Source organism: Nycticebus coucang, chromosome 24, assembly GCF_027406575.1.
Source record: "Nycticebus coucang isolate mNycCou1 chromosome 24, mNycCou1.pri, whole genome shotgun sequence".
Classification (NCBI taxonomy): domain Eukaryota; kingdom Metazoa; phylum Chordata; class Mammalia; order Primates; family Lorisidae; genus Nycticebus; species Nycticebus coucang.
This window is the reverse complement of record NC_069803.1, coordinates 2,685,878-2,708,489: the sequence shown is the minus strand read 5'-3', so window position 1 is coordinate 2,708,489 and position 22,612 is coordinate 2,685,878. Positions and strand designations below refer to the sequence as shown.

At 48.0% G+C, this 22,612-nt stretch overlaps 1 protein-coding gene and 1 long non-coding RNA gene across 3 annotated transcripts in view; one reads left to right on the top strand and one right to left on the bottom strand.

Annotated features, from left to right (window-relative positions):
• Positions 1-293: 293 nt before the first annotated feature.
• Positions 294-2,508, bottom strand: LOC128576473 (uncharacterized). Its single transcript, XR_008377390.1, has 3 exons — positions 2,372-2,508; positions 1,925-1,951; positions 294-411 (listed from the first exon to the last, which is right to left on the bottom strand). It is a non-coding gene; the product is annotated as an uncharacterized LOC128576473 (long non-coding RNA).
• A 435-nt stretch (positions 2,509-2,943) lies between these two features.
• PLEKHA2 (pleckstrin homology domain containing A2) overlaps positions 2,944-22,612 on the top strand; it is an 83,152-nt gene continuing 63,483 nt past the window's right edge. Inside the window, exons 1-3 of one of the 2 annotated variants that reach the window (XM_053578642.1) lie at positions 2,944-3,148; positions 3,474-3,568; positions 20,447-20,610. In XM_053578642.1, the coding sequence (XP_053434617.1) occupies positions 20,470-20,610 (141 nt within the window). In that variant the 5' untranslated portion in view covers positions 2,944-3,148; positions 3,474-3,568; positions 20,447-20,469. The remainder of the gene's footprint in view (positions 3,149-3,473; positions 3,569-20,446; positions 20,611-22,612) is intronic. The other variant, XM_053578641.1, reaches the window with a different exon arrangement.

Sequence of the window (22,612 nt, the reverse complement as noted above, 5' to 3'; positions counted from 1 at the left end):
ACACTGGCTCACCACTGAGGGTTATTATGTCATCTAGCCATTAACATTGAAAATGAACAGAAGGTACACAAATATATGGCTAGAGTATAAGACTTTCTGTTTAGAGTCTTAGGTTCTGAGTCAGAAGTCCCCATCATCACAGAAAGACATCTCTACCATTACTAGAAGATTCTAAGGATTCCAAGGATAGTCAACCCTGGATTCTAGAACCAACTCTGCCACTAACATGCCGGTAAACCTTGAGCAAATTGTTAAGTTAGACACAAAAAGCCACTTATTTATGATTCTACTTACATGAAATATCAAAACCAGTCAAGTTAGTGTTTACCAGGGGCTGGGAGAAGAGAAGTGGGCTGTGACCAGTTAATCTGTAGGGAGGTCATCTTTAGGAGAGATGAAAATCATCTGGAACTAGATAATGGTAATAGTTGCCTAACTCTGTGAATCCACTGTCACTGAATACACAAGGTTCATGAACTCATCCTAGAAAAGTGCTATTGTCGTCATCAGATGGCCAAGGGGAGGACTTCCACGGTGAGTGCAGTGATATTCAGCAATGAGGTATGTAGCACCTTTCCTAGGAGGAGTTTGTCAACTTAATTGTTAGACTTCATATGAGGATAGCTCTGATAGTCATTCCAGAAACAAGAGTTCCAAAATTGCTCTGAAGGGTGGATGAGGCACTGGCATCAGCACATAGCTTCCCCAGGGGAGTGACCATAGCGATAGTCGGTAATGAGGTATTTAGCACTTTTTCTAGGATGAGTTCATGAACCTAACTCTCTGACCGTCAACCCTGGATTCTAGAACTTTAAAATGGTTAAAATGGTGACATGTATGGTATGACCATTATATCACAGTTTTGAAAAGTACCAAAAAAAGAGATAGCAAAAGACAGCAGGCTATAGACTCACTTGACACCTGTTCCGAGGTGCACATCAGAGGAGGGGGTTGTGTGGGGGTCCTCTGAGGAAGCACTGGGAAATCCAGGGATAAGGGAATGGGTATCAGTCCAGAAATGTTCATCTACCTGGGGTCAAGTCCTGGCCAGGGGCAAACGGGGATCCCAGTGCAGTATGACCATTTCCGTGAATACAGTGATGACACCCCCATTGGCCCAATGTTCTTGCCTGTCCCTGCCACGAGAGTCAAACCCATCTTCCAAGGCCTATTTCAAACACCACCCTACCTCACACAGAGGGTATCTAGCTCTTCTAAAAGCTGACAGCACTTAACTCCCTGTGCTATTCCCACGGCACTTCCAGGAAGGTATGAGTTTGCCTCAGTCTTTTTCTAGTGATACTTGTATTCTTTCAACGTGACCCAAGACCCTGGCTTCTCTTTGCCTCCAAGGTATCCAATACCGTCAAGCTCAGAAAATATTTGTGGCTCTGTGATTGAGTGACTCAGGCAGGCCCATGGGGAGTTGAGTTTTATGGGTTTTAATAGGAACCATACCATGAAATCTGAGACTGTTACTTCATTGTTCATAGTGGAAACCATCAGTTCCACTCAGATTTGCTTGGAGCTGGATGGAGCTGGCTGTGTCCCTTTTCACACTAAAAAGTGATAGTCCAATTTTTAAATTAAAATGAAAACATTTACATGGCACTTCCTTCATGTTAGACAGAAATTTTACCAACATTAACTCATTGACTCTTCTTGAGGACGAGGCACTGAGAAATTAAGTGATGTGCTTAGAGCTCAGAGCTAACACACGGGGGAGCTGGGATTGAAACTCAGGCTATTTGGTATCTACTCCTCAACTTGGTATGTCACCTGAAACTTAGATGAGTGGTAAAAACCTTCATGAACAGAAAAAAAAGATTGATGCTGATGTATTTAAGGGATCCCCCCCACCTCCCAGTATCTCCCTTCCTGGTTCAAAGCAAAATGATCTAAAGCAAACGGTCTTTTTTCACACCTGGGAGGGCAGTGCGGCTCCTTTTTGCTTTAGTGATCAAAATGGAAGAGGAAATTTGCGGGGTTTCACCGTGGGTGCTTTCGGGGTGTGTGCTGCAGGCTGTCCCGCCCATCAGACTGAGCCCCTTCTCCCCTGGCTTTGCAACCTCAGGCCTTGGAGACTGCCCTTCCTTACAGTACTGGCGTGTGGACCGGCCTTTCCCCTCACTCCCGCAGACCCAGCCCTTGCCCCAGCCCTTAAGGATCTTCTTCCGGCCTCCCAGGGCTCCCACCTTACACCAGAACCTCTCGGTCCTCCAGCCCAGGGCCGGTCCACTAGGTTCCCAAGCCGTCCTCCGGACTTGAGGCTTATTTAAACGCCTCCTTCCCCACGTGGGAGGCCGCAGCTAGAACCTGCCAGACCTGCCATTTACTAACAGCGGACTGAGGGGAAGGGAAATTACTTAACCTGAGTCTCGGTTTCCTCATCGTGAACGGGGCTGAGAGAACCACAGGCTGCTGTGCGGATCAGTTGAGATAACGCAGGGGCGGCGCCAGCACCAGTAGCTCTTTTGGCTCCGTCTGGGCTGTCTCTACTTACTACATGCTCGTCTGTTCCCTTTTCCCCCACACTTCTCCACACTCTGAGCGTTCCAGCTCTGGGGCTCTGGAGACACACGCTTGATACCCCGGAAGGATCTGCTCTTCTTTCGACCCCAACGCTAAACCTAAACACTGTGGCCCCAGAAAGGCCGAGGGCTCAGGACCCAGGGGAGGGCCCGGCTGAAGCCGCTGGGTGGGGCTTTGGGGAGAAGAAGTGGGGTTAAAGAGGGAGCTTCCGTGTCCCCGCCGGCCCGGCCTCCCCACCTGCGCCGTCCGCCCGGGGGCGCCCCGCCCCGCCCCGCCTCGCCTCCTCCGCGCAGCCCGCGGCGCCGGGCCGCGCCCCTCCCACCCCGCGGCGCCCCGGCACCGGCTCTTCCCCGGCGGGCTCCGCGGAGCATTGTACTCACATCCGGGGCTGGGTTTGCTTTAATGCGAAGCGTAATTAACCCGGAAAAAAGGCCGAGAGGCAGGAGAGGAGGAGGGGGTAAAGGGGTCGAGGGAGAAGAGCGAGAGGAGTGAGAGGCACCGAGAGTTTGGCAGCCAGATAAAGAAATCCTCCGAGAGAGACCGACCCAACGGCCGGAGAGGCGATTTCTGCCTCGATGTAACCCGCGCTTCCCGAGGCCGGCCCCTGCACGGCGGGGTAAGCGGGGCGCGCTCCCCGGCCGGGGGACGGAGAGGCGCGCGGGGTCACGCGAGGCTGGGGTGGTCCACGCAGGAGCCGGGCGGCTAAAGGGCGAGGAGGGCGCGTAGGCAGGGCTGGGTCTACCTGTCCCGATGGCTGACAGGCGCGGGTGGGTAGGTGGCCGCAGCCCCTGGCCCCCGGGAAAGCCCCGAGGGCAGCCCCTCCTCTGAGTGCGCCGGCGGCCAAGGTCGCCACCGCCAGGGGTCGGGCTGCGGGGTGGGGTGGGGCCGCGCGGAGGGTGGGGGCGGGTGTTCAGCTGAGCTGCATTTTCTCACGTTTGCAGCGGCGAAACTTCTCTGCGGGTTCTGGCGCTGGGGCAGTGGCCCCGCGACAGCTGCCCGGGCTGCGGGGCGGGGAGGAGAGCCGAGAACGTCCCAGGCAAGTCCCGTGGGCGCGTATTGGGCCCTCAGAGACTCCTCTTTTTCTTTCCCCGCTCCCTTGACAGGTGTAGAGCGCGCCCTAAGGGAGACCCCCCTCCTTCCCTCTGCGTCCAGCCTGGGCCTTGGGGCTTCTGCAACTCTAGGCATTGGGGTGGGGGCTGGGGGTGACTTAGCGGAAAATTGCCCTGAAATGCAGGTTCGGTTCCTGGTTGGGGTAAGCACCTCTAGGGGAGCTTTCTCTCTCTTAACAACTTCTTCACCTTATACACGTCCTTTCTTCTGCTTCAGTCCTGAAGACTGTTTCATCAAAATAAAAATAAAAAATAAAAAAAAAAAAAAACGGAAAAGAAGGGAAGGGGAGGGGAAAGAGGCCAGGCGGTGTTGGAAGGAAATGTCAAGCAACAGGGCTGTAGACGCCCCGCACATCACCTCTCCTTCCCTGGCCTCTTCCGGGCCAGCCCTGCTCCGCTGGCCTTCCCTGAGGTCTTGGTGAGCACAATCTTGTATCTTCCCCTCTGAACTCCTGCCCGCCTCCTTTCTTTTCTTTAGGACTCTAAATGGAGGTGTGGACTGTGTGAGCCTTGTGTGGCTGTGGGGGGCATCTCAGACAACCAAGTGGTGGTTGCCCTTGGGGCTGAAATCTCAAAATTGAGCTGACCTTTTCCCCCTTCTGTCTTCATTGTTTTCTTTTGGTGGCAAAGCCTTCAGCAACAGTAAAGTAAAAAGTCTTGAAAGAACAGTTTTTGTTTTCTATTTCAGCTGCATTCAATCCACGTTTATTGGATAGTGCGAGGCAGTGATGAAAACAAAACCCGACTCTTGTCTTTAGGGAGCTGGCCTGGTTGGGGAGGACACACGGTATTCATAGGACACAAGTGGGAGGTCCCACTTGTATGGAGAAACCAGAGGAGGCCTTTAAAAAGCATCATTTTCATGTCAGATTTTAGTCTTCTTTACCATGTGCTGCTTGAAGGCAGATGACTTTCGCTATTGCAGAGATCTAGCTTGTAGCCTACTGTGGCCAGCCCATGTGTGACATCTGCTAAGTGCTAAGTAAATGTTGTGTAAAGGAATGATACAAGCACATGAATTGTTTGCACTTGTCCAAATGGGAGAGAAAAAGTGCAGTGTGGCAATGTCTCAGGCCTTTAGAAGTTTGCCTGGTTGGGGTAAGCTGGTTCACAAGATGTTAGCCTGGCTGTTTACCATTACACCTAAGTATTCTTTGGCCCTATTTGTAAACCTCACTTTCCACATATCGTCTGTGGCACTCCTAGTGGAGTTTTAGCTGGCCTTGTTCATTTCCCAGATGGGTAATTACCTTAGTTATTACCTTGAAAACTGCCTGCCCTTTGGTGAAGAGTTTTTGTAAACCTTCCTTTTTTTCTTGTCATTGGTGCTTTCTTCTCTTCTATATGTGGAAGTAGGGCCTGCACGTCTCATCATGTCAAGGGAGCGGGCTGAGTTGTGTTTGTCCGGTATTTTAGGGAGGTTGAAGTAGATCCTGAAAACATGCAGGTTTTGGCTGGTTCCTGCCTATGGAGAGAGTTTGCAAAAGTGGGAAGGGAAGTACATCAGCCTTCTCTGTGAGGCCCAGAGCAGCCTTCCTGCTGGCTTGCCTGGTGTTTGCTGAAAATGCCAGAACATTAACCAGGAAGAAAGGCCCATGCAACAAGAACGTGGGCTTCAGTGTGCGCATTTGTCTAGCTGGCACTTCACTGATTCTTGTCTTCTCCATGGGCAGGTGAGCAGTATGGTGATGGCCCTTTGTAAAGGTTGGGTGACTCAGGTTAGACCTTGCTGTAAACCACAGTGCAGTTAATATCCCCTCTGAGTCACTGGAACTACGGTGGTTCTACTTATTCTGGCCAATATAGATCTAGGGCTTGGAAAAGAGATCTGGGTGCTGAGGCATTTGGGTTGCCTGCCTTCTCTCTCTCCTCACCATGAGCAGTTTGGGTTGCTTTACTTTCAGTTTCCCATCTGCCTTGGGGAGCTGGATAGGACTCCAGCAGTCTAATATGGTAGGCTTTGGAAAGGAAGCAGAGCAAATATAGTGTGACAGCCTATGGGGAGAGAATAATCCTAGCCCTGCCCAATATAAGTCCGTTATTGAGACAAGGCAGCTGAGAGGTGGGAGGGGAGCAGCCCCATCCTACTGGTGGAGGATGGAGGAGGCCGACTGGTGAAGTGGGGCTATATTCTTCTTCTGAGAACCTCTTCTCTTCCCTGACCCCAGTTGATTGAAGTGATTTGCTGCAAATAAAGGCTGAATCGGGCCTTCTCATGGTGGAGATTCCAGCCCAGTTGGGGCTCCTGATACTGCCCTGTATGGACAAAAGGCTTTCAGCTTTGGGCTGTGGTGTGTATTTTAGCCCATAGATGCCAGCCAGCTGAGATAAATTTGGTGTCCTCTGTTCTTGAGAGACACTGCAGTTAAAGCACAAAGGCCAGGACACACTCTCCCCACAGCTTAGACTCAAATCCAGCTAGTCACTTGCAAAGCAGCTCTCTGCTGTCGTGATTCCCCCATGGCTGAAGCAAGAGATGGCTCCAGGGTGTCCTTCCTGGAGCCTGATAAGCACATCTGGTTTCTGTTAACTTTCTGGGTATCCTGGCCCAGAGGGAGCAAAGGGTCTTTTGGATTTTTTTTTTTAATCCCTTGGAGAATTTTTAGATATGTGTACTGTGATGGCTTTTGGAGTGGAGGGAAGAGTAAGGGAAGTTGATGCCTTTCCTTGTGAGGGATCTCAAGTGTTGCAACCTCCAGATTGACATTTGCTCATTGATGTAGGAGGGGTCGAGATGGTGCAGTGCAGCTGCCTGTTCTGTGTTAAGACCTTTCCAGTAGTAAGGATAACCATAGGCTCCTTGCGAGGCACTTCACAGGGTTTATCAACAACAAATTCTACCCAGTGTCTTTGCATTAAGCACTGTTTACATATATTTCATTTAAGCTTCTTAGCAACCTTTGAAGGAGATAAAGCTGTTATGTCCATTTTGCAAACACAGAAATAGGCCCAGAAGAAGTTAAGTGACTTATCTGCATTTGAATCAGGTCTATCAGACTCTTAAGACTCAGGGTATTGCACTGCACTGCACTTCACCCCCTCAGATGGAAAACTGAAATGGGCACACCCTTTTGAATAGTCACATTCTTTCAAAAGTTCCCTCAAACTCAAGACTGGCCTGGTGCAGTGGCTCACGTCTGTAATCCTAGCACTCTGGGAGGGTGAGGCAGGTGGATTGCCTGAGCTCACAGTTTCAAGACCAGCCTGAGCAAGTGCTAGACCCATCTCTAAAAAAATAACCGGGTGTTGTGGCCGGCGCCTGTAGTCCCAGCTACTTGAGAGGCTGAGCCAAGAGAATCACTTGAGCTCGAGAGTTTGAGGTTGCTGTGAGATATGATGCTATGGCACTCTACTGAGGGTGACAAAGAGAGACACTGTCTCAAAAACTCAGACTGATGACTGTGACCTGCGAGTCCTTCCTACTACACCTAATCCCTCCTCCTCCCCTAGGTGGAGAGACTTGAGCACAGGCCTAGATACACCTGGCCATTTGTACTTTCCCCAGCACTTTGTGAAAGGTCAGCAGGTCACAGAAATAGGATTAAAAAAAAAATTCTCTCACTGCCCATGTTTCGGTGCCTTATTAGCTGTCTGGGAATCACAGCTATTGTTAGGAAGCTCAGCAGTGAAACTCAATTCATTGTATTTCCTGAATGAGGGGACTTTCATGATTCTGAAAGTTGGAGATCTCAGCTTTTGCTATTTATAAACCACATGTGGTTGCTGGCCTGCCCTGGTGATCTCTCTGGTTGAGATGGTCAACCCCGCCTTCAGCACCCAGTAGGACTTTGTTTCCTACATTCTTCAACCACCACATTTTCTTTTTAAAATGTAGATAAAGCCGCTGTTAAGGGAGATCATGAGTGTCTGAAATGTTTTACTGTTTTTGGCATCTTTCTTTCAGAGGTATCAATTTTCAGTTACTCCTGTCTTTTCCCCCCATTTTTTTTCCTTTATGAGTTCCTTCTTGAGTGTCTGTTGCTCTCTACCCCAAGGTCTGGAGTCCAGTGGGGGCTGGACTCCCTCACGGTCCAGTCAGCCCCCTTTCTAAACCTCCCCATTCCTGCAGTTGTTTGCATTCCACAGCTGTGCCTCTGTCGGGAACATGGCTCAGTGCATTCCCTTCTTTTTGTCACTTTATTATTTTGAATTTGCTGTTTTGACAATTTTGAAATGTGGTGATGTTACAGCAGTAGGAGACGGATGCTCCCATGCTTCCTGAGTTACACTCTTTGACCCTTCTCAGGGATGTGTTCCGAAGCAGCTACGCTTGTGTTTTTGTGGTGGTGGTTTTTGCTGGGGGTGAGCATTGTTGAGGCTGTGTTGCCTTCACCGTGTACATTTACATGTGCGAATTCTTGGTGAACATGGCCCATACCTAGTCTAGCAATAGGTGAGTGACTTCTCTTAATTTGTACAATTTGGTTCCTATTTGCTGTCGTCCTGGCTGAGACCTCTGATATCATTTGCTGATGAACTTTATTCTATTACAGATTTAGCAATTTCCTATTGGTATTCCTCCCTGGATGCCACCATGTCCAACTTCTTCCCTAGTAGGGGGAAGCAGGCAGGAGATGTTCTTACTGTAGGAACCACCACATGGGAAGCAGTGACTTCATGACTATTTTCTGGAGCAAAATCTGAGAAATTCTCTGACTTGCCAACATAGAATATTGTGAAAGAAAAAACTTTACATTTTAAAGATGAGTTATTTGTTGTTGTTGTTGTTGACCTGGGTTGCAGTAGATTATTTTGTATAAATTATTCTGTTTTGGAGCCAGCACTATTTAAGGCATTATCTATTATCCTTTTCTCTCTCTCTTTTTTTTTTTTTTTGTAGAGACAGAGTCTCACTTTATGGCCCTCGGTAGAGTGCCGTGGCCTCACACAGCTCACAGCAACCTCCAACTCCTGGGCTTAAGCGATTCTCTTGCCTCAGCCTCCCGAGTAGCTGGGACTACAGGTGCCCGCCACAACGCCTGGCTATTTTTTGGTTGCAGTTTGGCCGGGGCCGGGTTTGAACCCGCCACCCTCGGTATATGGGGCCGGCGCCTTACCGACTGAGCCACAGGCGCCGCCCTATCCTTTTCTCTTATTTTTGTTTACTGGAAAGGTAAACAAAACAGGCAGGCAGATGAACCTCCCATATTTCTATTTTTTCTCTGCCTGCAAACTGCAGTAGAACCTCCATAGTTGACCCCCTCGTTAAGTTGACCTAATTTCCCAGACTGGACATGTAGTACGTGTACATATCAGTACAGTAGGCACAGCTCCTTATGCTGGCTACCTTCAGATATCGACCAGTTTATTACAGTCCCGTGGGTGGTCAACATACACAGGTTCTATTGCATATTGGCTATCTTAAAAATAGCCAAGAGTGAGCAAGAAGAGGGAGACCCCATCTCTACAATAAATAAAAAATTAGCCTGGCATGATAGAACACACCTGTAGTCCCAGCTACGCAGGCGTCTGAGGCAGAAGGTTTGCTTGAGCCCGAGTTTGCAGTTGCTGTGAGCTATAATGATGCCACTTGTACTCTTGCCAGGGCAACAGAGCAAGACCCTGTTTCAAAAATACATAAATAAAATAGTCAAGAGGGCTGATAAAGCAAACCATAGCTTTCATGACTTAATAACGCCATAGCTTTTCATTTTTTTTTTTTTTGAAAGAAATCTATCTCTTCTTTTATCTATCCAGCCATTTATTTAAAAATGTCAGCATTGGGCGGCGCCTGTGGCTCAGTGAGGAGGGCGCCGGCCCCATATACCAAGGGTGGCGGGTTCAAACCAGGCCCTGGCCAAATTGCAACAACAACAACAAAAATAGCCGGGTATTGTGGTGGGCGTCTGTGGTCCCAGCTACTCAGAAGGCTGAGGCAAAAGAATTGCCTAAGCCCAGGAGCTGGAGGTTGCTGTGAGCTGTGATGCCACAGCACTCTACCTAGGGTGACAAAATGAAACTCTCTCTCTGAAAAAAAAAAAAAAATTAAAAATGTCAGCACTGGCCAGATGTGGTATCTCACACCTGTGATCCCAGCACTCTGGGTGGCTCAGGTGGGAAGATTGTGTGAGTCCAGGAGTTTCAGACCAGCCTGGGCAACATAGAGAGACTGTTTCTACCAAAAAAAAAAAAAGCTGACAGTAGTTCCAACTACTCGGGGGACCTAAGAGTTTGAGGCTACATTGAGCTATGATCTGACCACTGCAGTCCAGCCTGAGAACAGAATAAAACCCTGTCTATAAAAATAAATAAATAAATAAATAAATAAATGAAAAGGAAACCTCCACTGGGGGGTTCTTGTAGGGTTCTCTATTTCCTTTTTCCAGAGTATTAGCCATTTTAAAGCCCAGGTGTTGTAGCAGTAGGGCAATATATCCATCGGTTTGGGCCTGATAGATTCCATTGGCCTGAGGAAGTAGGCTCTTTTTGTGAAGACCAGAGGAGCAGGTACGGTGGCTCACGCCTGTAATCCCAGAACTCTGGGAGGCTGAGGTGGGTGGATCACCTGAGCTTAGGAGTTTGAAATCAGCCTGAGCAAGAGCAAGATCCCTTCTCTACTAAAAGACTAAAAGTAGAAAACTAGCTGGACATTGTGGTGGGCACCTGTAGTCCCACCTACTCAGGAGATTGAGGCAGAGTTTGAGGTTGCTGTGAGCTATGATGTCACCCAGGCAGCAGAGTGAGACTCTGTCTTTTTTTTTTTTAAGGTTGTTTCTTTTTATTGCAGTTTGGCGGGGGCTGGGCTTGAACCCGCCACCCTCGGTATATGGGGCCGGCGCCCTGCTCACTGAGCCACAGGCGCCGCCCCAGACTCTGTCTTAACAAACAAACAAATAAAGACCAGAGAGCAAGGAACCAACTCAGCAGGGGTAAGGCCGAGACTCTAAGAGCATGTCACAATAGGAAATAAACTCCAACAGTTGGTGGGTGCTAAAGCCCTCTGGGCCAGTATCTGGCTCTTGGGTGATTGTAATGTGTGTGATATTTGTTAGATTTAGGTCTTTGAAACAGCAAAAAAAATTCTGAGAGAGCTATAATTTAGGCAGGGTTTTATTTGTGGACCCTGGAAAATTTAGAACTTTATTCTCAGATTCAGAATTTATATGCTAGGATGGGCATGTGTATGGAATTAAATACCCATCTTTCCTGCTAAAGTAACACGTGGTTCCTGGAAAAGATTTGGAAAAATATATAGCAGTATATGAAATTTACTCATAGCCCATAGATAATAGCTGTTAATATTTTGGTGACTACTGAGTTAAAAAAATTCATATATAAGAATATAAAAATAAGCTGGGCGTGGTGGCTCACTCCTGTAGTCTTTGCACTCTGGGAGGCCAAGGCAGGAGCATTACTTGAGCTCTGGAGTTCTAGACCAGTCTGAGCAAGATTAAGATTGAATCTCTACAAAAAATAGAAAAAACTAGCCGAGTGTTGTGGCAGGCACCTGTAGTCCCAGCTAGTTGGGAGGCTGAGGCAAGAGGATCACTCAAACCCAGGAGTTTGAGGTTCCTGTGAGCTATGATGCCACAGCACTTAAGCCAGGGCAATGGCGTGAGACTCTTGTCTCAAAAAAAAAAAAAAAAGGTATGATGAGTTTTTTTCTAGTTCATTAAAAACTACTTGAACGCTCAGTTTTTATACAGTTAATGTAATATTTCCTTATGTGCATGTTCCATTTATATAATTACTTTTTTTTTGAGACAGTCTAAGCTGTTGCCCTGGGTAGAGTGCTGTGGTATCATAGTTCACAGCAACTTCCGATTCTTGGGCTCAAGGAATCCTCTTGCCCCAGTTTTTCTGTTTAGTAGAGACAGAGTCTCACTTTTTGCTCCGGCTGGGCTCAAACCTGTGAGCTCAGGCAATCTGCCCACCTCAGCCTCCCAGAGTGCTGGGATTACAGGCGTGAGCCACCTAGTCTGGCCTATATAATTATTTTCTTTTTTTTTTTTTTGGCCGGGGCTGGGTTTGAACCCGCCACCTCCGGCATATGGGACCGTCGCCCTACTCCTTGAGCCACAGGCGCCACCCATTATTTTCTAATCATTGTAACATTAGGGGCATTTTTAGTGTTTTGTTATTATAAATTTTATTGCAGTTGCTATCTTTATATTTTAATCTTTCCTTGCATCTTTGTTTGTTTACTTGGATGGAATCCTAGAAATAGAAATAATTGAGTCAAAGGGTATGAACATTTTTAAGTCTCTTATTATATCCATGTTGCCAAATTGCTTTCCAGAAAGGTTCATATTCCTGTTCTACGTGTGTAAGAATCTAGGAAAATATTTCAAATGGATGACATCTGGGTTTTTTTTTTTTTGTAGAGACAGAGTTTCACTTTATTGCCCTCGGTAGAGTGCCGTGGCGTCACACAGCTCACAGCAACCTCCAACTCCTGGGCTTAGGCGATTCTCCTGCCTCAGCCTCCCAAGTAGCTGGGACTACAGGCGCCCACTACAACGCCCAGCTATTTTTTTTTTTTGTTGTTGTTGCAGTTTGGCTGGGGCTGGGTTTGAACCCGCCACCTCGGTATATGGGGCCGGCGCCCTGCTCACTGAGCCACAGGCGCCGCCCGACATCTGGGTTTTTAAAAACAAACAAACATAATTTTACTCTGTTACGTGGCCTAGAGTGCCTTGGGGTCAGCCTAGCTCATAGCAACCTCAGACTCCTGGGTTCAGGCGATCCTCTAGACTCATCCTTGTGAGTGGCTTGGACTACAGATACCTGCCATTATGCCCAGCTATTTTTTCTACTTTTAGTAGAGATGGGGTCTTGCTCTTGCTCAGGTTGGTCTTGAACTCTTGAGCCACAGCAGTCCACCCACCTGGGCCTCCCAGAGTGCTAGGGTTACAAGTGTGAGCCACCACACCTGGCTACCTAGGGGCATTTTTATTTTTGGCTTGAACCTCCCCTGGTGGGAGCTAAGCCATTGAGATGGGCTATAGAATCGGTATTTGGGACAGAGACGTTGCCCAGTGCCCTTTTTTCCCTTCATTCTAAGGTAAACAGCCATTGACTCTTCCTTTTCATGAGCTTTTTCTAGTCCAATAGCAAATGTTGGCCATAAATCTCAGTTTAATAGCCATTTAATTCACTTTCTGGCTCTTGATTTAACTCCATGCAAAGTGTTTCTCAAAGTTTCATTTTCATCATAAATTAAATATTTAACCTATTTTCATTTGCAGCGTATATTTAAGAACCTATATTCTATCTGGATGATATAAAAACTTTCCTGTTTTTTTACTTTTTATTAAAATACCTTATTTAGTTATTTGAATTATGTGGGGCTGCGTTCTGGCTTGGTTTGGTGTGTGCATGCCTGAATGTGTGTGTGAAAGAAAGAGAGAAAGAGGGAGAGAGATGATGCACCCCATGCTCTCCGTTTGCCTTTTTTTTTTCGAGACAGAGTCTCCCTCTGTTGCCCTGCGTAGAGTGCCCTGGCATCATAGGTCACACCAACCTCAAACTCTTGGGCTTGAGCGATCCACTTGCTTCAGTGTCCTGAGTAACAAGGACTGCAGGTGCCTAACACAACACCGACTAATTTTTCTCTTTTTGTAGAGATGGTGTCTCACTTTTCTCAGGTTGGTCTGGAAGTCTTGAGCTCAAGCCATCTACCCACCTCAGCCTCCCAGAGTGCTAGGATTACAGGCATGAGGCACTGGCCTGGCCCCTTGGTTTGCTTTTTTTTTTTTGTAAAGACAGAGTCTTACTTTATGGCCCTCAGTAGAGTGCCGTGGCCTCACACAGCTCACAGCAACCTCCAACTCCTGGGCTTAAGCGATTCTCTTGCCTCAGCCTCCCGAGTAGCTGGGACTACAGGTGCCCGCCACAATGCCCAGCTATTTTTTTTTTGGTTGCAGTTTGGCTGGGGCCGGGTTCGAACCCGTCACCCTCGGTATATGGGGCCGGCGCCCTACCGACTTGAGCCATAGGCGCCGCCCCTTGGTTTGCTTTTAATGAAGTCCAGGAAGATGGCCGGGTTTGGTGGCTCATGGCTGTAATCTTAGCACACTGGGAGGCCAAGCCGAGTGGATTGCTTGAGCTCAGGAGTTGGAGACCAGCCTGAGCAAAAAACTGAGATCCCATCTCTACTAAAAATAGAAAAACTGAGGCAAGAGGATTGCTTGAGCCCAAGAATTGGAGGTTGCTGTGAGCTATGACTTTGTGATTCTGTCTCAAAAAAAAAAAAGCAGGAAGGAGGAACAAACATAAAAGAAAAATTCAGTCTTACCAGTCATCCTTATGTATTGAAACTAGCAACAATTTAAAATAATGGGAACATTGAATATACGTAAGAGTATAGTGATAATAACAACATATTCCTGGTTGCAGCATAAATGAATTATAAAAGGTCATAGTCTGTGATCTCATATTATTGGAGCTTATATTCTTTCTGTGTAAAAGAAGAAACAAAGCATGAAAATATGAGTTTTAGCATTATTTATAATAGTAAAAAATTGGATATAGCCTAACAACATAATCATAGAAAAATGATTATAGTGGGTGGCGCTTGTGGCTCAGTGAGTAGGGCGCTGGCCCCATATACTGAGGGTGGGTGGTGGGTTCGAGCCAAACTGCAACAAAAAGTAGCTGGGCATTGTGGCAGGTGCCTGTAGTCCCAGCTACTCCGGAGGCTGAGGCAAGAGAATCACCTAAGCCCAAGAGCTGGAGGTTGCCATGAGCTGTCATGCCACGGAACTCTACTGAGGGCGACAGAGTAAGACTCTGTCTCAAAAAAAAAAATTATAGTAGGCCAGGCATGATGACTCATTCCTGTAATCCTAGTACTCAGGGAAGTGGAGGCAGGTGGGAATTGCCTGACCTCAGGAGTTTGAGACCAGCCTGAGCAAGAGTGAGATCTTGTTTCTACTAAAAAGAGAAAAACTAACCAGTCATGGTGGTGCATGCCTGTAGTCCCTGCTACTTAGGAGGCTGAGGCAAGAGGATTGCTCAAGCCCATGAATTTGAGGTTACTGTGAACTATGATGATACCACAGCACTCTACCCAGGGCAACAGAGTGAGATTCTATATCCAAAAAAAAAAAAAAGAAAAATAAATTATAGTAAAACCAGTCCATTTATAGTGTTATACTACCATTAAAAACAATGACTATAAAGACAATGTAGCAACCTGGGTAATGTTTATGATATTTTAAGTTTAAAAAAGGCCAATTAGGTGGATAAGGACATGAAAAAGCATGCAGGATGGTGGCGCGTGTAGCTCAGGGGGTAGGGCGCCGGCCACATACACCGAGGCTGGCAGGTTCGAACCTGGCCCAGGCCAGCTAAAACAACAATGCAGCAACACAAAAATATCCGGGCATTGTGGCAGGCGCCTGTAGTCCCAGCTACTTGGGAGGCTGAGGCAAGAGAATTGCTTAAGCCCAAGAGTTTTGACGTTACTGTTAGCTGTGATGCCATAGCACTCTACCCAGGGCAAATAGCTTGAGATTCTGTCTAGAAAAAGAAAAAAAGCATGCAGAAATGAAAATTGTTGACCAGAGTGATTAAAAAGAAATTTCAACATTGGGTGGCATCTGTGGTTCAGTGGGTAGGGCACCAGCCCCATATACCAAGGGTTCAAACCTGGCCCTGGCCAAACTGGACCGAAAATATAGCTGGGCGTTGCGGTGGGCACCTGTAGTCCCAGCTACTTGGAAGGCAGAGGCAGTAGAATCGCTTGAGCCTAGGAGTTGGAGGTTGCTGTGAGCTGTGATGCTACGGCACTCTATCCAGGGTGACAGCTTGAGGCTCTGTCTCAAAAAAAAAAAAAAAAATTAAATGATGTTGAGGGGTCAGAATTTTCTGGAAAACCAGAAATCAGGTTTTCCCAGGTTAAGACTATATAACTGGGACAGGAGCAGTCCTTCACACCTATAATCCCAGCACTTTGGAGGATTGCTTGAGGCTAGAAGTTGGAGATTAGCCTGGGCAACATAGTGAGACCCCTATCTCTATAAAAAAAGTTGAAAATTAGGCAAATGTGGTGGTGCATACTTTAGTGGGCAGACTGAGGCAGGAGGATTGAGTCCAGGTGTTCAAGGCTACAGAGAGCTGTGATGACACCACTGCACTTTAGCCTCAGCTGCAGAGCAAGACCCTGACCCTTTTTTTTTTTTTTTGAGTCAGAGTCTCAAGCTGTTGCCCTTGGTAGAGTACCGTGACATCATCATAGCTCACAGCTAGAAAATTTGGGCTCCACCGATCCTCTTGCCTCAGTTTTTTCTATTTTTAGTAGAGATGGGGTGTCGCTTTTGCTCAGGCTGGTCTCTGTGAGCTCAAGCAATCCACCTACCTCAGCCTCCCAGAGTGCTGACTCTTGAAAAACATACAAGACACAATTTTTTTTATAGGGACAGGGGTCTCACTATGTTGCCCAGGCTAATCTCCAAAAGAACAAAGGACATTTCAAAGCCTTGCCTTGGCCTTAGTAGGGGACTTTTGGGGTGATGGCATAATGCATGCGTATCAAATGGTCCTCCTTAGTACCCGTTGCCAGCAGGAGCCATTCCTCCCTTCCCTGCTCACTTGTTAGTGGAGGCCAGGGTTGGAGTAGCAGAGTTAGTTTCCAGGGAGGTCCCTGAAGAGGAGGAAGAGCCAGGGAAGGCTTGGAGGATTCAACATGTTTGAAGGGGTGAGGAGAAGGGATGTGGGGGCCTGAGGCAGCAAGCACTGTGGCCCAAATTTTGTAGCAGTGGTTGTGACAGGGAATATACAAGTGAGATCAGAATGAACTGTCAGGGGATTAGGACTGAGGACCTCAGGTTTGTGTTTTCTGCACCGTCTTTTGAACATGTCGCATCTGCGTGGGCCTGTGCTATAACCACATTTCCGTGTGATGCTCAGTTCTCCTGTAGCCTATCCTTCCCCACTACCTCCCACGTTCTTGATGAGCTCTGTGACTCAGCTGCTTCTCAGGACTTCTGAGCAGCGGCCCACAGTCAGGAGATGTTGTAACCAGAGTTCTTTTTCACCTGGTTCATGAGGGTCGTCTCACACTCGTGGATGCATGCAAATGGGAAGCCCTCAACAAAAGCAGACTTTTGGAGGGTTGTAGAAAGAGCTCCTTCTTTAGCCTGTGACTTGAAAAAAGGACAGGTATTGATTTATCCTCCAAGCTATCCAGGGGAGTTTTGAAAGGCAGCATTAAGTTAGAGACGGCAGCTTTGTTCCCTACACTACAGTTTGCATGTTTCCTCTTAGGGACACCTCAGGAGTGGCTATAGTCCTACAACCCTTGTGAACTCCGTTTCTTTTTACTGTGTTGGTGTTAAGGGGGTTTGCCTAGTTTTCGGGGTGGGGGTGCGATCCCCCTCATCCTGACCATGTAGTCCTCTGCTCCCTTCCTGGAAGACCCATCCCACCTCCCATGTGGGACCCCTGACCTCCCCACCCTCCAGGGGAAGCTGTATCCCCTCCTGGGGCTGTGCCCTCCACAGCCAGGGGCTGGCCTCCTTCCTGGCCATCTTTGGGCAGCAATAGCTGGAAGATCTAAGTGTGTCCGTGGTGTCTGCTCCTCACTCTGGCTTGCACTGTCTTTCCTTTTCCAGAACTCCAAGTTGCTCCATTGGGAAACTGGAACTGGGATGGGAGCTTAGCTCGGGAAGGCGCCAAGGTGGAAGGTTGGTTTGTGGGCAGTGCTAACGCAGGCAGTTCTGCGTTGGGTGGGGTGTCCCTGAGCCCGCACCCACCTGCCGTGGTCCCCACTTCTACTGTGCTCTGTGCTCTGCGGCATCTTTCATAAGCCTCTTTCCATTCTTTATCCTCTTCTCACCTCCTCTCTCACTGCTGCTCCTCTGACTTTTTCAGCTGTGCTGTGTCATCTCTGTCCTGTTTCCTGTACTCTTTTATCCCCTGTCTCACCCAGTGTGGCTGCAGGATCTCCTGATGCGTCTCCCCATGACTGCATCTTTCCTGAATCAGGTGTTTCACTGGTCACTGGGGACACTTTCTGGGGGACTGCCCCTCCACTCTGCAAAGCTCCTTGTAGGAGTGGGAGAGAGCAGACTACAGCCCTAGTCACCACCCTGAGAATGAGCCTGCTCCCTGGGACGTTGTCTCCCTGCTCTGCGGTGCCTGGTTTGGAGTTGGAGTATCCTGCAGCTCACCTGCTGACCCTGTGCTCTGTTGCGGGGGTGGCCTGGGCCGGCTGTCTAGTAACTGTGCCCGAGATCCTTGGTGGGCTTGGGCCATGATGAGTTTTGCCCTGTTGGAGTCCGTCAGGGCTTAGGGGCAGATGGTGTCCGTCTTGATGGTCTGAGTGTCATGCCGTCCTTTGTGGTCCCTGTGGGACCCTGTGTGCGCCCAGCTTGGTGCTTATGGAAAGGTGCTTATCTTCTTGGTGAGGAAAAAAGAGTTCCTGCTCTTTCCTCGTGCTCTTCAGAGAGGCCTGAGGAAGTTACAAGAGAAGGAAGCTGGCTTGAAGGTTCCACGTTACCAAGGCCTCTGTTCTGGAGTCTGTGAAAGCACTCAGGGGCTAGGATTTTCTTCTAATATTTCTTTTTCTTTTTTTGAGACAAAGTGTCACTTTGTCTCTGTTGGTAGTGTGTGGCTTCACAGCTCACAGCAACCTCACACTCTTAGGCTCAAACTTGCCTCGGACTCCCTAGTAGCTGGGACTACAGACGTTTGCCACAACGCCCAGCATTGTTTTTTTTTTCCCCCCAAGACGAGGTCTCGCTCTGGCTCAGGCTGGTCTTGAACCGGTGAGGTCAGGCAATCCACCCACCTTGGCACCTTGGCTTCCCAAGTGCTAGGATTATAAACCTGAGCCACCGTACCTGGCCTTCTAATTTTTCACTCTTTCAATTGTAAGTGTCTGAGTGACTGTATTACCACAGACTGGGGGGCTTAAAACACAGAAGTTAATTTTCCCATAGATTTGGAGGCTAGAAGTCCAAGGTCAAACAAAGTGCTGATGATTACTTGTTTTTTTTTTTTGGAGACAGAGTCTCAGTATGTCACCCTCGGTAGAGTGCCGTGGTGTCACAGCTCACAGCAACCCAAAACTCTTAGGCTTAAGTGATTCTCTTGCCTCAGCCTCCCTAGTAGCTGGGACTATAGGTGCCTGCCACATCGCCCGGCTATTTTTTGACCTCAATTGTCATTGTTGTTTAGCTGGCCCAGGCTGGGCTTGAATCTGCCAGCCTTGGTGTATGGGGCTGGCGTCCTTACTCATTGAGCTATGGGTGCTGAGCCTGATAACTTATTTTTTAAATCTATTTTTTTTTTTTTTTTTTACGGAGTTTCATTTTATTGCCCTTGGTAGAATGCCATGGCGTCACAGCTCACAGCAACCTCCAGCTCTTGGGCTTATGCGATTCTCTTGCCTCAGCCTGCTGAGTAGCTGGGACTACAGGCGCCCACCACAATGCCTGGCTATTTTTTTTTGTTGCTGTTGTTGCAGTTTGGCTAGGGTCGGGTTCAAACCCGCCAGCCTTGGTATATGGAGCTGGCACCCTACTCACTGAGCCACAGGCACCACCTTAAATTGATTTTAATTTTTAAATTTTTAACTCAAGTCCCAATGTGATAGTACAGGGTCGATTACTTGAGAGAGCCGTGAGGGTGGGATGTGTATCTCCTAGCCTTGTAGATGGCTGTCTTCATGTGGTTTGACCTCTACACATATTGGTATTCAGATTTACCCCTGTCTTCTTTTGTTTTTTTCTCTTTTTGAGATAGTGTCTCACTCTGCTGCCATTGGTGGCGTGCTGTGGCATCAAAGCTCACAGCAACCTCAAACTCCTGGGCTCAAGTGACCCTCCTGCTTCATCCTCCTGAGTAGCTAGGACTCCAGACACCTGCCACAGTGCCTGGCCAGTTTTCTACTTTAGTAGAGACAGGGTCTGGTTCTTACTCAGGCTAGTCTTAAACTCTGATCTCAGGTAGTCCACCCACCTTGGACTCCCGAAGTGCTAGGATTATAGGCGTGAGCCCCTGTGTCCGGCCCAGACTTCCTCCTCTTACGAGGATATCAGTAATAATGGATTAGGGCTTATCCTAATGACTTCATGTTAATGTAAATCACCTCTTTAAGGCCCCTATCTCCAAATACAGTCACATTCTGAGGGACTGGAGAATTTCTCCAAAATTCTTATGAATTTTGGGAGAACTCAGCTCAGCCCATGATAGTAACAGCAAAGTGAGGGAAGTGCTAATGGTCCAGGACAGAGGGCAGTGTCCCTGCCAGAGCTTGGTACCTTCAGGGGCCAGAGGGGCTGTCCTTTCTCCCTGAATTCCTGACAGGGCCTTGTTGAAGTATTTGGATTGGAGCTTACAGCCTTTCTGGGATAGTTTCTTCACGAGATTGTGTTATGAACCACTTTAGAAGGCTTTTGTGCAGAGCAATAATATTGTAATAGCTACTGTTTGTGAAGTGCCTCCCGTGTGCCTAGTACTTGATTCTCAGTGAAAGTCTTAAGAGGTATACTGTCATTACCCCACTTTACAGATGCAGAAACTGAGGTACAGAAAGGCTAATTTGTGGTCATATAATTCATAAATGTCTGGAATCAGAATTTAAGTCCAGGCTCCCGACTTACAGTCCTGGCTTGTGTCCTCTGTCTTTAGCACTTTGCTGGGCATGTGGAGAGCCCGGGGACGGTTAGTGGAACACAGGTGGGAGGATTTTGACGACTGTGGAGAGTTGGTCAGTGTCTCCAGGGTCTACTGGGAGGGGCAAACAGAAGAGTGGGAGCTCCGGTCCACCTTTCACAGAGGCGAGCTGAGCCAGGACAGGGTCCCTGGGCTGGTCTGCTTCCTCCCCCTTCTTACTCGCACTGCCCTCCTATGCACAGGGTGATGTGAGCAGAGCCCAGGAATGCCTTATGTGGACCGGCAGAACCGCATCTGTGGGTTTCTGGACATCGAGGAGAATGAGAACAGTGGCAAGTTTCTGCGGAGGTACTTCATTCTGGACACGCAGGCCAACTGCCTTCTCTGGTACATGGACAACCCTCAGGTGAGAGGCTGGGGCAGTGTGGGCAGGGCGGCCGGCTGCCCATCACTGCCTGGGAGGAATGCACACAGGGTTACCTGCAGAGCTCATCTCATGAGCAACAGGGACTTACTGGTCAGGAATGTGGGGGAACCCTGCAGCGTTACACCTGTGTACATACACACACACACACACACACACACACAAACACACAAAAAAACCATCCCAGATCTTAGCTTGGGGAGAAGTCAGCTTTTCTGACCCTGGGAGCTGGTGGGGGGATATCGTGTTTTTTCTTACATGCAGGAATTTTTTTTTTTTTTTTTTTTGTAGAGACAGAGTCTCACTTTATGGCCCTCAGTAGAGTGCCGTGGCATCACACAGCTCACAGCAACCTCCAACTCCTGGGCTTAAGCGATTCTCTTGCCTCAGCCTCCCGAGTAGCTGGGACTACAGGTGCCCGCCACAACGCCCAGCTATTTTTTGGTTGCAGTTCAGCCTGGGCCGGGTTTGAACCCGCCACCCTCGGTATATTGGGCCGGCGCCTTACCGACCTAGCCACAGGCGCCGCCCTACGTGCAGGAATTTAACACTTGCAAAAATCAGGCAGAGGCTGGCCTGGCTGCATGGTGGCTCTGTCTATGGCTTATTCCTGTCACCTCTCTTGTTAGGCCATGGCTCTGGCTGCTCTTGCTTTTTCAGTCTGGGACCCCTCCCCAGCCAAGAATGTGACCTGGTTCTTTCAGCTGGACACACTTGAGCTTCTTTGGTCTGCAGGGTCAGGAAGTCCTAGAATCCTGGGTTGCAGGTCACTCTGTTTTGTTTCCTGACGCTTCAGATGAGAAGATGGAGTCTCAGACATTGCAGTTGATGTAGGCAAGGATATAGCCAGAATTAAGTACCTTGTTTAGCATTTTGTGGAGGTCAGGCACAACAATGGGGGCCACTTGTTAAGTTTTATTACTATGCCTGGGAGTCCCAGGTGGGTCTGGGAAAAAGTTGCTTTACCTTTGCTTGGGGATCTCAAGTTTTGTTATTTTCTTTTTTTAAATTCTGGTCCTGAGTGCTCCTAACTCTCCCTTTCTTACTGCCTTGGAGCAGTTTTGGGGAACAAGGCTGTGAAGCCTGACTGGGCTGGTGAGCAGCCAGATCATGGGCCCTGACCGTGTTGGAATACGGAAGGGGCTGGAATTTGGCTCTGGCCCGGAGGCCTGTGAAGAGGAAAGTCTGGATTTATGCTTTAAGATGGGAAGTAGAAAAGAGTTGGGTGAGTCTCTAGGTCAGGGGTCCTCAAACTGCGGCCCGCGGGCCACATGAGGTGGTGTGATTGTCTTTGTTCCCATTTTGTTTTTTTACTTCAAAATAAGATATGTGCAGTATGCATAGGAATTTGTTCATAGTTTTATTTATTTTTATTGTTAAATCATAGCTATGTACATTAGTGCAGTCAAGGGGTGCAACGTGCTGGTTTCATATACAATCTGAAATAATCTCATCAAACTGTTCAACGTAGCCTTCATGGCATTTTCTTAGTTGTTGTATGTAGACATTTGTATTCTGCATTTAGTAAGTTTCGCCTGTACCCATTCTAAGATGCACTGTAGGTGTGGCCCTCCCCTTGGCCCTCCCCATATTCTTGTGCTATAGTTGGGTGATAGCCTTCATGTGAAAACTATAAATTAGCTTCATAGTAGGGATGAGTACATTGGATACTTTTTCTTCCATTCCTGAGATACTTTGCTAAGAAGAATATGTTCCAGTTCCATCCATATAAACATGAAAGAGGTAAAGTCTCCATATTTCTTTAAGGCTGCATAGTATTCCATGGTATACATGTACCACAATTTATTAATCCATTCGTGGGTCGATGGGCACTTGGGCTTCTTCCATGACTTAGCGATTATGAATTGGGCAGCAATAAACATTCTGGTACAGATGTCTTTGTTATATTGTGATTTTTGGTTTTCTGGGTATATACCTAGTAAAGGAATTACAGGATCGAATGGCAGGTCTATTTTTAGATCTC